The sequence below is a fragment of the Microtus oregoni genome, unplaced genomic scaffold, assembly GCF_018167655.1.
Source record: "Microtus oregoni isolate MIOR12 unplaced genomic scaffold, Mior012 000005F_ref0000423, whole genome shotgun sequence".
Classification (NCBI taxonomy): domain Eukaryota; kingdom Metazoa; phylum Chordata; class Mammalia; order Rodentia; family Cricetidae; genus Microtus; species Microtus oregoni.
This window is the reverse complement of record NW_024543064.1, coordinates 27,764,450-27,778,356: the sequence shown is the minus strand read 5'-3', so window position 1 is coordinate 27,778,356 and position 13,907 is coordinate 27,764,450. Positions and strand designations below refer to the sequence as shown.

General features: G+C 44.4%; 1 protein-coding gene across 1 annotated transcript in view; it reads left to right on the top strand.

Moving 5' to 3' along the window:
- Window positions 1–257: 257 nt before the first annotated feature.
- Window positions 258–13,907, top strand: part of Gnl2 (G protein nucleolar 2) — a 28,503-nt gene continuing 14,853 nt past the window's right edge. The window contains exons 1-5 of the mRNA XM_041652628.1: window positions 258–414; window positions 4,006–4,090; window positions 5,213–5,307; window positions 7,524–7,663; window positions 11,230–11,414. Coding sequence (XP_041508562.1) covers window positions 351–414; window positions 4,006–4,090; window positions 5,213–5,307; window positions 7,524–7,663; window positions 11,230–11,414 — 569 coding nt within the window. The 5' untranslated portion in view covers window positions 258–350. The remainder of the gene's footprint in view (window positions 415–4,005; window positions 4,091–5,212; window positions 5,308–7,523; window positions 7,664–11,229; window positions 11,415–13,907) is intronic.

Genomic DNA, 13,907 nt, shown 5'->3' with positions numbered 1-13,907 from the left:
GGTAAATTCCGATCAGTTCATGCAGTGACCTGAGAAGAGGCTTCTCTCTTTCAGGCGGGACTCACAGGGAGTCCAGGGCTGCTGGGTGACCGGGATGTTGCTATGGAGGAGACGCTTGGCGGTTGCTAGGCCAGAAGCAGAAGGGAGCCTGGCGAAGGCGGAGCTAGGCCAGCTCGAGGAAAACGCCGCGGGTTCTCAGGAAGTCCTTCTGGGCCGCGCGTGGCGCGAGCGGAAGTGACGTCACACGCGTTCGGGGCCCAACGTGTTTCACGTAGGTCGCCTTCCCGGTAGGGAAGTTCTGAAGTGGTCTACCCCGCGTGTAGACGAGCGGCGTCGGTAGTGTCGCCAGGATGGTGAAGCCCAAGTACAAAGGACGGAGCACCGTCAATCGGTCGTCAGCCAGCACCAACCCGGGTACGGCGAGCTGGGCGGATCTAGGCCGCGGGAACCCGGGGGAGGAAGGCCCGGCCTGGGCGGCGAGCACCGCAGTGTGGGTACCCACTCCAGAGTTGGGGCACGCGGCATGCCAGCCTCTGGCAGGTCTGCCCGCCTCTCAGGCTGAGGTATAGAGAAAGGCAGGTGAAAAGTGGACTAGGAGCCTGGAGTCCTGGCACACGCTTGTCATCCCAGCCCTCGGCAGGAGCATCGCGAGTTCGTGGTCGCCTGGGCTACAGGACACAGACTCTGAAAACACAAAGTGGAGTAGGTTGACCCAGGGGACCTTTTACCCTTGACCATTACATTCGTGCCACGTTAGCTTTGACCATTAAGTGATAGATGTACCATTGGCTCTTGGTATCAGATGTTGTATAGGCAACCCTACAGATAAATATGACGATGATTTTAGTACGGGTGTTTAACACTGGGAAGGCAGAGCAGGCGTATCTCAGTTCGGAGTCAGCCTGGTCTACATAGTGAAAGCCTGTCTCAAACTAACAAAATAATAATAATAATAAAAAGTTTAGATCTGCTCTTGTCTTCATGGAGCTGCAAGGGTAGCTGATCTCAGTATTTTCTTTCAGTTTGCATAATTAAGGCTTTAGAATTATAAAGGCACTCAAGGAGGCTGGAGAGACCCCTGGGAGATTAAGAGCTCACTCACGCTGTTCTTGCAGGAGGACCAGAGTTCAATTCCCAGCACCCAGTTCAACTGGCTCTCAACTGCCTGTCACTCCAGCTCCAAGGGGTGTATGATGCCTCAGGCCTTCAAGACATCTACACTAACAGGCATATACTCACATCCAGACATACATATACACTGTTCGTGTAGCAATACTAAATAGAAATGTCGAAAAGTTTAAAGTTGCTGCATTACTTTGCTATCTTTCATAGCAGTATTTAGTCATATAATACCATTTATTTGGAAAACATTTAGGACTGGTTGGCCATTCGTTTGATGTTGTTTTTTAAGGAGAGTTTAAGTTCATCAACAGTTTTAAGATGTGAGCCTTGGGGATGAGTAGAAAGAGGTAGTCAGTAAAAGGGCACAGAGCCAGATGTGTGTGTGTACTTCTCCATCAAGAGTTCCAGTAATTTAGTTTTATTTTGGGTTTTCTCTTAAAATTTAGATTATGAGGGGCTGGAGAGATGGCTCAGGGGTTAAGAGCGCTGGCTGCTCCTGCAGAGAACCTGGGTGTGGTTTCCAGCACCCACGATACTGACAGCCGTCTGTAACTCCAGTTCCAAGGGATCTAACACCTGGCACTGTGTACATTAGTTACACAGACATTTGGGCAAGACACCCACACATTAAGTGAATAGAATTATTAACAGTTTAGAATAGGAGAACTAGCTATGAGTTCAAAAAGAGGGTTTCTAGATACACGGCTTCTAAACCCAGAAGCTTCAGGTATCAGCATATAGACCATAATTTATGTGGAATATAACCCAATTTTTTTTTTTAAAAAAAAGCATCATCATGTCTTGACTTTTAAGACTACAAATAGTTCTTTGTCTTTTTTTGTTTGTTTGTTTTTTCGAGACAGGGTTTCTCTGTAGCTTAAGAGGTTGTCCTGGAACTAGCTCTTGTAGACCAGGCTGGCCTTGAACTCACAGAGATTCACCTACCTCTGCCTCCTGAGTGCTGGGATTAAAGGCGTGCGCCACCACCGCCTGGCAGTTCTTTGTCTTTTTAAAATTTGTTTTTATTTTGCACGCATTGGTATTTAACTTGCTTGTACGTCTGTGTGAAGGTATCAGATCTTAGAGTTACAGATAGTTGTGAACTGTCATGTGGGTGCTAGGAATTGAACCTGGGTCCTCTAGAGAAGCAGTCAGTGCTGTTAACCACTGACCCATCTCTAACCCTCCATCTCTCCAACTAGAGTATTTCCTTTGAAAATATTTATCCTTCCTTCCTTCCTTCCTTCTTTCCTTTCTTTTTGGTTTTGGTTTTGGTTTTTCGAGATAGGGTTTCTCTGTGTAGCGGTTCTGGTTGTCCTGGAAATCACTTTGTAGACCAGGCTGGCCTCGAACTCACAGATACCCACCTGCCTCTACTTTCCAAGTGCTGGGATTAAAGGCGTGCACCACCACTGCCCGGCCACAGATACTTTCTTTATTCTGGAGCAAGGCAGAGTAAAATGGGAAGAATAAGTTTCTCAAATTGAAATCTTGAGTTTAATGAAGTATCTAAATAAATGTGCCTGAGCGTGCTGTGAAGTTGCTTTGTGGGGCTGCTCTGTGCTGCTGCTCAGGTTGGTCTTCAAAGTCCTTATTTAAGAGAGGGTCGCTGGGTGGTAGTGGCGCATACCTTCAATCCCAGCAGAGGAGGCAGAGGCAGGTGGATCTCTGTGAGTGTGATGCCAGCCTGGTCTACAGAGTGAGTTTAAGGGAAAACAGAAAAATCCTGTCTTGGAAAACCGGGAAGAAAAAAAAAAAAAGGCCTGGGGGGGGGGGGTGCGGACTGGTAATTCACATCTTTAATTCCTGTACTTGATAGGCAGAGGCAGACTGATCTCTGTTTGAGGCCAGTGAGGCTACATTGAGAGACCCTGTCTCAAACAATCAAAAATATGGGGTTTGGAGAATGCATGCTGGCTGCAGGATGATTCTTTGAAGATTGGCTCTGTGTAGTTTATTTTTCTTTTCTCAGTTTTGCCAACACTGCAACTCTATTTTTTTATTTTATTTTATTTTTTTTATTTTTCGAGACAGGGTTTCTCCGTAGCTTTTGGTTCCTGTCCTGGAACTAGCTCTTGTAGACCAGGCTGGCCTCGAACTCACAGAGATCCGCCTGCCTCTGCCTCCCGAGTGCTGGGATTAAAGGCGTGCGCCACCACCGCCCAGCTAACTCTATTTTTTTAAGATTATTTTATGTGTATTTGTGTTTTGCCTGCTTGCGCGTGCATGTACACACACACACACATCACTGTGTGTGCCTGGGGCCTGCAGAGGTCAGAAAAGGGTGTTGAGTCCCCTAGACTAGAGTCAGCTGTCACATGGGTGTTGGGAACTAAACCTTCGCCCCCTATAAGAAACACCAGTGCTTTAACTACTGGGCCATCTCCCCAGCCCCTATTGTCTTGTTGTTGTTCTATTTTATTAATTTATTTGTTAAATAGAGACCTAGGTATCCTTTGTGGTGGAGAGCACAGGCTGATCAGATGCTTGTGTTTAAATTCTGGCCGTGCCGATTAGCAGCTGTATGATACTGGCACAGCATGACCACTCACTGTGTCTCTGTTTCCTAGTCTGTAGCACATAACGTCGGCATGACATATCTCCTTATGTGACGGTCGTGTGGATTGAGGTGAGGCCGGTAGTGGGGACAGCTAGGAGCCAGTGCCAGAATGAAAATTGGTGGTAACTGCATCCCGTTCTTTTGGAAGTCTCTAGCCTTGTCTTAGCACATTCTCAAAGTCATTTATTGGAGCAGCATACGGAGAGAATAGGCATTCTTTGACGAAGTTAGCTTGGCTAGTTGAATAAGCTGTTCGGTGCAGTTAAACAATGACTGTACTTAACCAATTGTTGGTTATCAGATGGTTTATTGTTTGTTTCTAGATCGAGTACAGGGAGCTGGAGGCCAAAACATGAGGGACCGGGCCACAATTCGGCGCCTGAATATGTACAGGCAAAAGGAGCGCAGGTGAGCATTGGGCATGGCCAACCTTTCCTTTTGTCTATACCCTGGATTTATTTATTTTTTTTAAATATTTATTTCTTTATTATGTATACAATATTCCGTCTATGTATGCCTGCAGGCCAGAAGAGGGCACCAGATCTCATTACAGATGGTTGTGAGCCACCATGTGGTTGCTGGGAATTGAACTCAGGACCTTTGGAAGAGCAGGCAATGCTCTTAACCACTGAGCCATCTCTCCAGCCCTATACCCTGGATTTAAAACTGAGACTTAATCACCCTTTGTTCCCACCCCTACTTTCTCCAAATAGGAGCAGGACATCATTTCTTTCCTATGAGGGTTGCTTTGATAGCACAGTTAAAGGCAGGGCAGTAGATGGTGAAGCGGTGGTTGTTTCCTAACACTTCATGGCATGTGGTCCTCCTGTTCCTTACACGCTGATCTCCAACAGTGCTGTGTCAAATCTCAATTAAGTACCCATCAGATACAAGTACAGAGTGTATAGACTACTTATGAAAACTGCCAGGAAACTTGACTTTTAGAGCCAGACTTCAGATCACAGCATTGTGGCACTGGGATGCTCTTCACAGCCCGGAGTTCTGCTGAGGCAGCCTCCACTCCAGGGACTTGCTGAGAGTGGCATTTTGCTAGCTGGTTTTAATTTGTTTGGTAATTAGATTCATTTCTTCTAAAAGTTGTGTGTAAAACACAAACGTCAGTAACCTAACCTGCCTTTGTCGCCTACTTTGCAGTTTGTTTTAGAATTTTGAGTTCCAGGATAAATCATTCTCTACTTAAAATTCATTTAAACCAGCCTTTAAATAATTACCAAAAAAACTCAAGTATGTGATTTTTTTAAAAAGCAAACAAACAGTAAATGGATTTTTAAACATCGGCATTGTTACTCATCTAGCAGAAATCATTACGTGCTCTGTTGCAAGAGGTTAAACGGCTTTTGGGCAATCTGTTTCAAATGTAGAAGGACTTTTTGTTTACTGAGTCTGTATTTCATGATCATCTTAAATCCCCCCAAGTCCTCTGGATGGAAAGCATGGTCTGTACGCCAGCCTGTGCTGTTGCTGCCTTTCTTCTGTCGTCAACCCAAATCTGTTATTTCCTCAATTTAGGAACAGTCGTGGTAAAGTGATTAAGCCACTGCAGTATCAGTCAGCTGTGGCTTCTGGCACAGTAGCACGAGTGGAGCCCAATATTAAATGGTTTGGTAAGTATCGTCCCGTATCTCTGCTCTACCAATATTAAATGGTTTGGTAAGTATCGTCCCGTATCTATCTCTGCTCTACCAATATTAAATGGTTTGGTAAGTATCGTCCCGTATCTCTGCTCTACCAATATTAAATGGTTTGGTAAGTATCGTCCCGTATCTCTGCTCTACCAATATTAAATGGTTTGGTAAGTATCGTCCCGTATCTATCTCTGCTCTACCAATATTAAATGGTTTGGTAAGTATCGTCCCGTATCTCTGCTCTACCAATATTAAATGGTTTGGTAAGTATCGTCCCGTATCTCTGCTCTACCAATATTAAATGGTTTGGTAAGTATCGTCCCGTATCTCTGCTCTACCAATATTAAATGGTTTGGTAAGTATCGTCCCGTATCTCTGCTCTACCAATGTATGGCGTATGAAAAGGTCTCAAACCCTGAAATGTCTAAAAGGTTTTGGTGAGTGAGACTGCCAAAGGTTCTAAAAGGGAAATAGAGAAAGAATACCCATAGTGGGAAGAGGGCTGAGAAAGTGGTGGGCTCCACACACTGTTCCTTTGGAAGAGCACGAGTTCTTAGTCAGAAGTGGACCCTCCAGACCACAGAGGCAGATAGCACCTTCCTCAAAAGCGTCTGCAGAGCCAGGTGGCGGTGGCACACACCTTTAATCCCAGCACTCGGGAGGCAGAGGCAGGCGGATCTCTGTGAGTTTGAGGCCAGCCTGATCTACAAGGGCTAATTCCAGGACAGGCTCCAAAACTACAGAGAAACCCTGTCTTGAAAAACAAAACAAAACAAAAGGTGTCTGCAGACCTGGGCCCATACACCTCTTGGTTTCTAGTTACCTGGGAGATGGTTGCACAAGAAGTGGCCTTGCAGGTGCTCTGCTCCATTTGCCTTGCAGCAGGGTGAGGCCTTTATTGGTACTTGAAGTAGTGAGGAGAGTTTCTCCAGTCACGGGGATTGGCGCTTCTTTAGGAATTCCTGCTCTCCACTGTAATGTAGAGATAGTCATTGTTTGCCTGGCTTGCCTGGCATCTGACCCCTGTGCTAGTGCAGGTAACCCTTGCCTGTCACTTTGTTTAATGCCTTCTGATGGGCTGAACTGAAACAGAAAGAAGCAAAGAATCAGGAGGAGCTCAGGGGAGAGTGCTTGCCCGGTATACACAGAGTCCTAGGGGCTACCCCCATCACCACAAAGGAAGTAAATATTGATGTACGTGAATGCCAGAGAAGGCTGTGGAGGGGTTGTTTATCATGGAGCTGGGTACTGGGACTCCAGATAGGTCCAGAGTATCTGAATTTGGAATCAAGTTGTGTGTGTGTGTGTGTGACTGGAGGCAAGTTATTAAGTCTCTGTCCCTTAATTTCCTAATTTCTAAAATGGGGATAAGAAAAGTACCATCTCAAGATGGTTATAGTGGAGCACACCTATAATTCCAACACTTGGGAGATGGAGGCAGGAGAATCAGAAATTCAAGGCTAGCCTGAACTACATGAAACCTTCACTCAAGAAAAAGGGGCGGGGGGGGGCTCGTGAGATAGCTCAGTGGTAAAGATGGTTACCCTCGTACTTACCTGAGTTCTGTCTCTGGAAGCCACATAATGGAAGGAGGAAAGGACATCAGTAACTCCTCCAAGTTGTCCTCTGATCACACAAGGGCAGTGGTCCTCCCCATCATAAGTCAATTTAAGAAGAAATCCATGTGACCTGCTTAGCATGGTGCCTGGCAAATAGTCAGTGTGAGTGCTTCATGCTCGTGTCTGCATGTGCTCTGTGGACCTGGATGCTTTCTTTAACCTCAGAAGTCTGGCATTCTCCAGATGCCATTGTCTCCTTGTAGATGTCCTGAATATCTTAGCAGTCCCTTTGAGCTCTCTTAACTCTGAGTTTTTTTGGGTTTCTTCTCTGTCTCTGTGAATGATCAGCTGCGATTGGCTCCAGGTTTCTTTGCCAGAACTGGCAGGAACTAAGACATTTGTCAGATCTCAGTTCCATTCAGTTCTGTTTAATTTTTGGTTTCCTCCAATCAGGAAGTTGGGCTCGGAAAACTGTTGAAACCCATTGTGTGTCTGAGTTGGTGGGTGAATTCCTGGTGTGCAAGTACAAGAGAGGCGAATGACCTATCATCTTGCCTTCCCCACGTCAGTGAGAAGATGAGGGCAGAAGCAAAACCAATCCCTTATTAAATGGCAATGTCTTTATCTGTGAAATAGGAAACACTCGTGTGATCAAGCAGGCATCATTACAAAAATTTCAAGAAGAAATGGATAAAGTTATGAAGGATCCATACAAAGTTGTCATGAAACAAAGCAAGTTACCGATGTCTCTTCTGCGTGATCGAATCCAGCCTCATGTAAGATGAAGCACCATGTTGGTGGTAGGGTTTTGTGGACCAGCTCTGAGTAGATAACCTCTGTTTGTCTTTGGCTTTCATAGGCAGCAGTGGAAACTAGGAGACTTGGCTCTCTCCTTTGCCACTCTCTGTATGGACTGAGTCTGGCCCAGGGGGTGCAGTGCTTTGCAGCCAGACCTGAGTTTCAGTCTTCACTCATCCCCTCCTCTATCCTGTTACCTTTCTCCGCGAATCTTAACTTCCCTGCCATAAAGAGAACGTGCCTCTTTTCATGTTTGGATACACCTGAAGCACCTGTGTGTGGCCCAGTGAGCATGCAGCACCCTGCTAATAAGGCTAAAGAAGTGATAGCTGTTAGGAATGTTATCTGTGTGTGTATGCATGCATGCCTTCACAAGTGCTTGTGGAGACCACAGACAGCCTCAGCACTACCTACCTTCCCTTTTTTGCTTTTTTTTTTAATATTTATTTATTTATTATGTATACAATATTCTGTCTGTGTGTATGCCTGCAGGCCAGAAGAGGGCACAAGACCCCATTACAGATGGTTGTGAGCCACCATGTGGTTGCTGGGAATTGAACTCAGGACCTTTGGAAGAGCAGGTAATGCTCTTAACCTCTGAGCCATCTCTCCAGCCCCCTTTTTTGCTTTTTGAGGCAGGTTCTTTCATCAGCCTGGAACCTACTAAGTAGACCAGACTGGCTAGGAGGCCCCTGGGATTGGCAGTGATAGCTCATCGTCTCTGGGGAGATATAGAATGAAGGTTGAGATGGAAGGAGTCCTTCGGTGTTTTATGCTTCCCAGCCTTTGTGAAATCTTGGAGGTGGTTTCAGCTGAAGCAAAGGGTGCGTTCAGATTGTTGTTCACTGGAGTTTTGTAGTACAGTAAGGGCTGAGTCTGGCCAGAGCAGAATAGTTCACACAGAACAAAGAAGTGGCCTAATGTTTGCCTGCACGTTTTAACTTGCGTTGAATAATTCCCAGAAACAGTGCACATGCTTCAGTGCCAGTCTGAGGAGGGGAGGAAAACACTGACATGCATACAAGGATTAAACAGTTCAAAGAAAAGTGTTTACTTACAGAACAGAAATCAAAAGCAAAGCTGCCTATTGCCTCAGGTTTTGTCAATTATGTTCTGTTTTATGATGGGCTAGAAGAATGGCACCTATTAGTGGAGTGACTGTTTTCTTTCAGGGAAACATATGAGCATAATTCATGAACCACAGACAAGTTGCTCATTTCCCTTGTTCTCTTTGTCTCTTCTCCCTAAAGCCATCTTCTAACCAACTATTGAATCCCATTTCTGGGAAGAACAGAATTCTTTTGTGGATTTATTGCATTGTTGCTTGTTCCAGTTGTTCCTAGCTCAGATATCTGATGTGTGGAACGAAGGAACCTTCAGTCGTAGGAGGCAGCTTGCTTGTGTATTTGTTGTTATTGTTGGTTTTTGTTGTTGTTGTTGTTGTTTTGGGTTTGTTTTGTTTTGTTTCAGTTTTTCAAGACAGGGTTTCTCTATGTAGCCTTGGCTGTCCTGGAACTCATTATGTGGACCAGACTGACCTTGAACCTACACAGATTCACCTGCCTCTACCTCCCAAGTGTTAGGATTAAAGGTGTGCACCTCTACCACCCAGCCTAGCTTGTGTTTTAATGCAGGAAAATATTAAGAATAATTGGCGAGCTTTCTGCTTTGGCTTTGAAAGCCCTTCCTATTTTAATCTGGAGGCTGTGGCATGGTGTGGACTCTAGTTCTGAAATGGTTCTGCACAGTGAAGTCAAATCAGATATGTTTTAACTTTTGCACATTCATTTCTGTCTGGTAGATGTATTTCTGTAGCAGGGTAATAAAAGCATAACTTTGTGTATGTACTTTAATTGTGCAGTATTATAGTAAGCTTACGGGTTCAAAACCATGTGCTTCATAGGTTATAAGATTTTCTTTAAGATTTGATTTAATTGTGTGTGTGTGATGTATATGTGCATGTGAGTACAGGTGCTCTCGGGGGCCAGAGTTTTCACATCCCTTGGTATTAGAGTTAGGAGCCATGTGATGTGGGTGCTGGAAATTGTGGGTCCTCTGGAAGAGTAGTATGTGTTCTGAATTGCTAAGCCATCTTTCCAGCCTAGTTAGGAGATTTCTAAGGATATTTTTTGCTCATACTTGTTTTAAAAGTTGATATATCGGTTTTGTGTGTACTCGCGTGTGTGCTGTTAGGCAACTTTCAGAACTGGATTCTCACCTTTATTCAGCCTTGTGAGGCAGGGTCGCTATTGTTTCTGCTGTACTGTGTACTCTCCTTGCAATTACAGATTCACACCACTGCGTCTTTTTTTTTCTTTTATAATTTTTTTGCAGGAGTTTATTTTATTTACATTGGTGTTTTGCCTGCAAGTATATCAGATTCCTTGGAACAGGAGTTAGAGACAGTTGCTAGTACCTTGTGGATGCTGGGAATTGAACCCAGGTGCTATGGAAGAGTGCTCTTACCCACTGAGCCATCTCTCCACCCCTACCCTGTGCCTTCCAGGGATAAAGTGGCTTTACTGAGTGAGCCCTCCCCAGCCCACTCCCACTGACTTAGAACACATTGCCACAGGAAGTGCTCTTTCCTTGTGGGTGATCCCTCCGGTAGAAAGTAAATGGTGGCCACTGAAAGACCAGAGAAAGTTGGGGGTTGGTGGACGATAGGAAGGCATGGGCTGCTGCATCACTCAGCACTTTCCTAGCTGGTCCTTACCAGGGCTTTGTACTAAGGGGAAGAAGGTGTGTTTTTGTTTTGTTTTAAAGGAGTCTCTGCAAGCTCTTAACATTCTGATACGTGGGAGATCCTAACTCAATCTTGGACTTTTATCCTGCTTCAAGAATTCCTATGCCTGTAACTCCTTTACAGGCGCATCAAGTTCTAGTTAGTATCAGATTCCTTTATCACATCTAACCTATCATTTTGGACTTTTGCTAGATGTTTTTCATCTGAAGAGTTTCCATGTGCATTTAATAAAAACGTTACCTAAATTAGGGAGAATGTTATCTGAAACAAAATGCAGCTTATAAAACAAGCAATTCCTTTTAGCCATGAGAGAAATTAACTTCCAAGAAAAAGTTGACATTTACAGTTGGTTTAAAAAAGAAAAAAACACAAATTTGACTGATTGTCCTTGACAAAACCTGTGAATTTGGCGAATTTTATGCACCTTGTTTGAAAGCTCCAAAGAAGGGTCAGAAAAGATAGGTTAATTTTCATCATTGTAGCCCTGATTACGTTTGACTGGAGTCTGTGCTGGGGAAGGAAAGCAGAGTTTGGCAAGTCTCACTTGGCTGTTCATACTTGGTGTCTGTATTGCCTTTAGATTCCTGCGGGGAAGCTCATAGCATTGCAGAAAAGAAGAAACCCTTGTGCAATTTAAACAAGCATTGCAGATTTAAATCCATACTGGGTCTTTGCTCTCCTAGGTTTTGGTGTGGTCTCGAAAAAATAAGTGCAGACACCTTTCCCTTTCCCCGGGTGGTTTTAGCTTTGTGCTCAATGTTTTCCTACATCTTACCTGTGCTTCTCCTTCGTCTTCAGAATGCAAAGGTTCACATTCTTGATACTGAAAGTTTTGAAAGTACATTTGGTCCAAAGTCACAGAGAAAGCGGCCAAACTTGTTTGCAAGTGATATGCAGTCCCTTCTAGAAAATGCTGAAATGTCCACTGAGAGCTATGACCAGGGCAAGGACCGTGATTTGGTAACGGAGGACACTGGTGTAAGGTACGCATTTGATCCTTGCTGCTGTGCTCGCTACAGAATGTCTTCTCTGAGCCCTTCGTGCTGCTGTGGGGCGTGGTGGTGGCGCTCACAAGTAGTTTCCTCAGACTAGAGGTGTCAGTGCAGTGGAGGCCAGACCAAAAATAATTCCACATGGCTTCATCACCGCATACTGCTCTTCACTCCCAAGGAGAAAGGAGTAATGTTTTCTTCTTCTGTAAGTTAGTGGTGTACACTGCCATTCGATAATTACAGAATGTAGTTAAGTTGGAGATTGGCTCTGGCTTCCTGGGTCTCTAGATCACTGCAGCTTATGGTTGATCTTTTTCTATGACCTTTCAAAGATAATATGAAAATGTGATGAACCTGCATAAAGGTTTCGGGGTTTGCTCGTTTGTTAAAATTTGTATCCTTTTATTTTGTGTATGTCTGTGTGGATATATAAGTGCCACAGTAAGGAGGTCAGAGGAGTTGATTCCCTCCTTCTCCATGTGGGCCCTGGGGATCTGACTCTCAGGTTGTCGGGCTTACAGAGACCATTTTTACACAGTAAGCCATCTTCCCACCCTCCGCTTATTTTTAAATTACCACACACAGTGATGGTTTTCATTATGGCATTTTCATATGTATGTGTCCTACTTTGTGTGGTGAGTTTTTATTTTCATTTTATATTGTTTGGAAGAGGAATAGGGAAAGGAGAGGAAGGATCGTAAGCTTTCTTCAATCTTGTGGGGAGTCATATGCTAAAAATGGCAAATCACCCATCGGGATTCCCGCAATACCTCTTTTGTGAGATAGAGTCTGCTATTTAGCCTTGACTGACCTGGAACTCACCATGTAGAGTTATTACATAGCCTCAAACTCACAGAGATCCTCCTATTCTTCCTCCCAAGTGCTAGTCTTAAAAGCGTGAGCCACCACACCTAGCTATAGTAATTTTTTATTTACAAATATACCTTTTTCAGTAGACTTTCATTGTGGCACGCTTTGTTAATTGGATAGTTGTGCTGTTTCTAGGTTCTCCTGTGGTCATCAGTGACACTGTGTCTTCCTCATCCCTAAGGATTATTGAGAGGCACACACATTTAATCCTCCATCACCTCGGAGGCAGAGGCAGGTGGATCTCTGTGAGTTTGAGAATGCCTGGTCTACAGAGTGAGTTCCAGAACAGCAAGAACTACATAGTGAGGCCCTACCTCACAAAACAAATGAAGAAACAAAACAAAACCAAAAAGGATTACTGATTGGCAAGTCATTATATCAAATCAAAGGGTGTGCGAACTTTTGATAGGCAGCTGCCACCTTGTCCTGTAGATAGGCTTAGCTTCTCTGAGGCAGTGCTGGAGGACTGTGCGGGCAGGTTTAGCTGTCTCACAGAAATGTGAAGACTACGATGGTGTCACCTCATTGCTGTTGCCATCCCGTCTCAGTAGAGAAAAGAGCAGGCCATCGAGACCAAACAGAGAAGTAGCATATTCATTATTAGAATTATTTGAATGTTTGTGTTCATGTGGAGGGATGTGCCTGTGCACATGGACAGAAAGGTCAACTTGAATGGTCAACCTTTTAAAAAAATTTTATATGTGTATGGGTACTTTGCATGTTCGTACGTATGCACCAAATATGTTCTTGGCACCCATAGAGGCCAGAAGAGGGCATTGGATCCCCTGGAACTAGAATTTAAAGATAGTTTTAAGCTACCATGTGGATACTAGGAATTGAACCTGGGTCCTCTGGAAGAGCAGCCAGTGCTCTTCATCCCTGAGCCATCTCTCCAGCCCACAGCTATCTTCTTCTATTGCCCTTCACGTTGAGTTTTTGCGACAGTATCTCTTATACCTGGAACTTGCTGATTGCTTTGACTGGCTGGCTAACAATCTTCAGAGATCTTCCTGTCTATGCCTTCCCCTGTGCTGGGATTACAGGCACACTCCACCACCCCCAGCTTTCTTCTTGTTGTTATTGGGGGGTTTTTTTGGTGTGTTTTTTGTTTGTTTGTTTTGAGACAGAGTTTCTCTGTGTAACAGTTTTGGCTGTCCATGAACTTGCTCTGTAGACCAGGCTAGCTTCGAACTCACAGAGATCCATTTGTCTCTGCTTCCTGAGTGCTGGGATTAAAGGCGTGTGCCACCACTGCCTGACTTAACTTTTTTATTTAATTATTATTTGTTTGTATGTGCATATGCATATGTGCCCCAGTGTACATGTGTGGTCAGAGGACAGCTTGTTCTCCTTCCACCAGGGATCAAACTCACATCTTTACTCAGACATCTCACTGGCCAATATTTGAACTTTTTTGTTGGCTTTGCTGTCGACTTCCTTTAAAAGGTAGAGTAGATAATTGGGGAGGACAGACTATTTTTGTTTCATTTTTCTTAAATAAATGTCCTTGAGGCTAGTAAGTAAGCAATTAGAAATTATCCAGAAAAGTGCCTTTCTCGAGAGCTATGAAGTGTAGGTTGTGACACAGGTCCTGCTGTGCCCTTCTAAATTCCT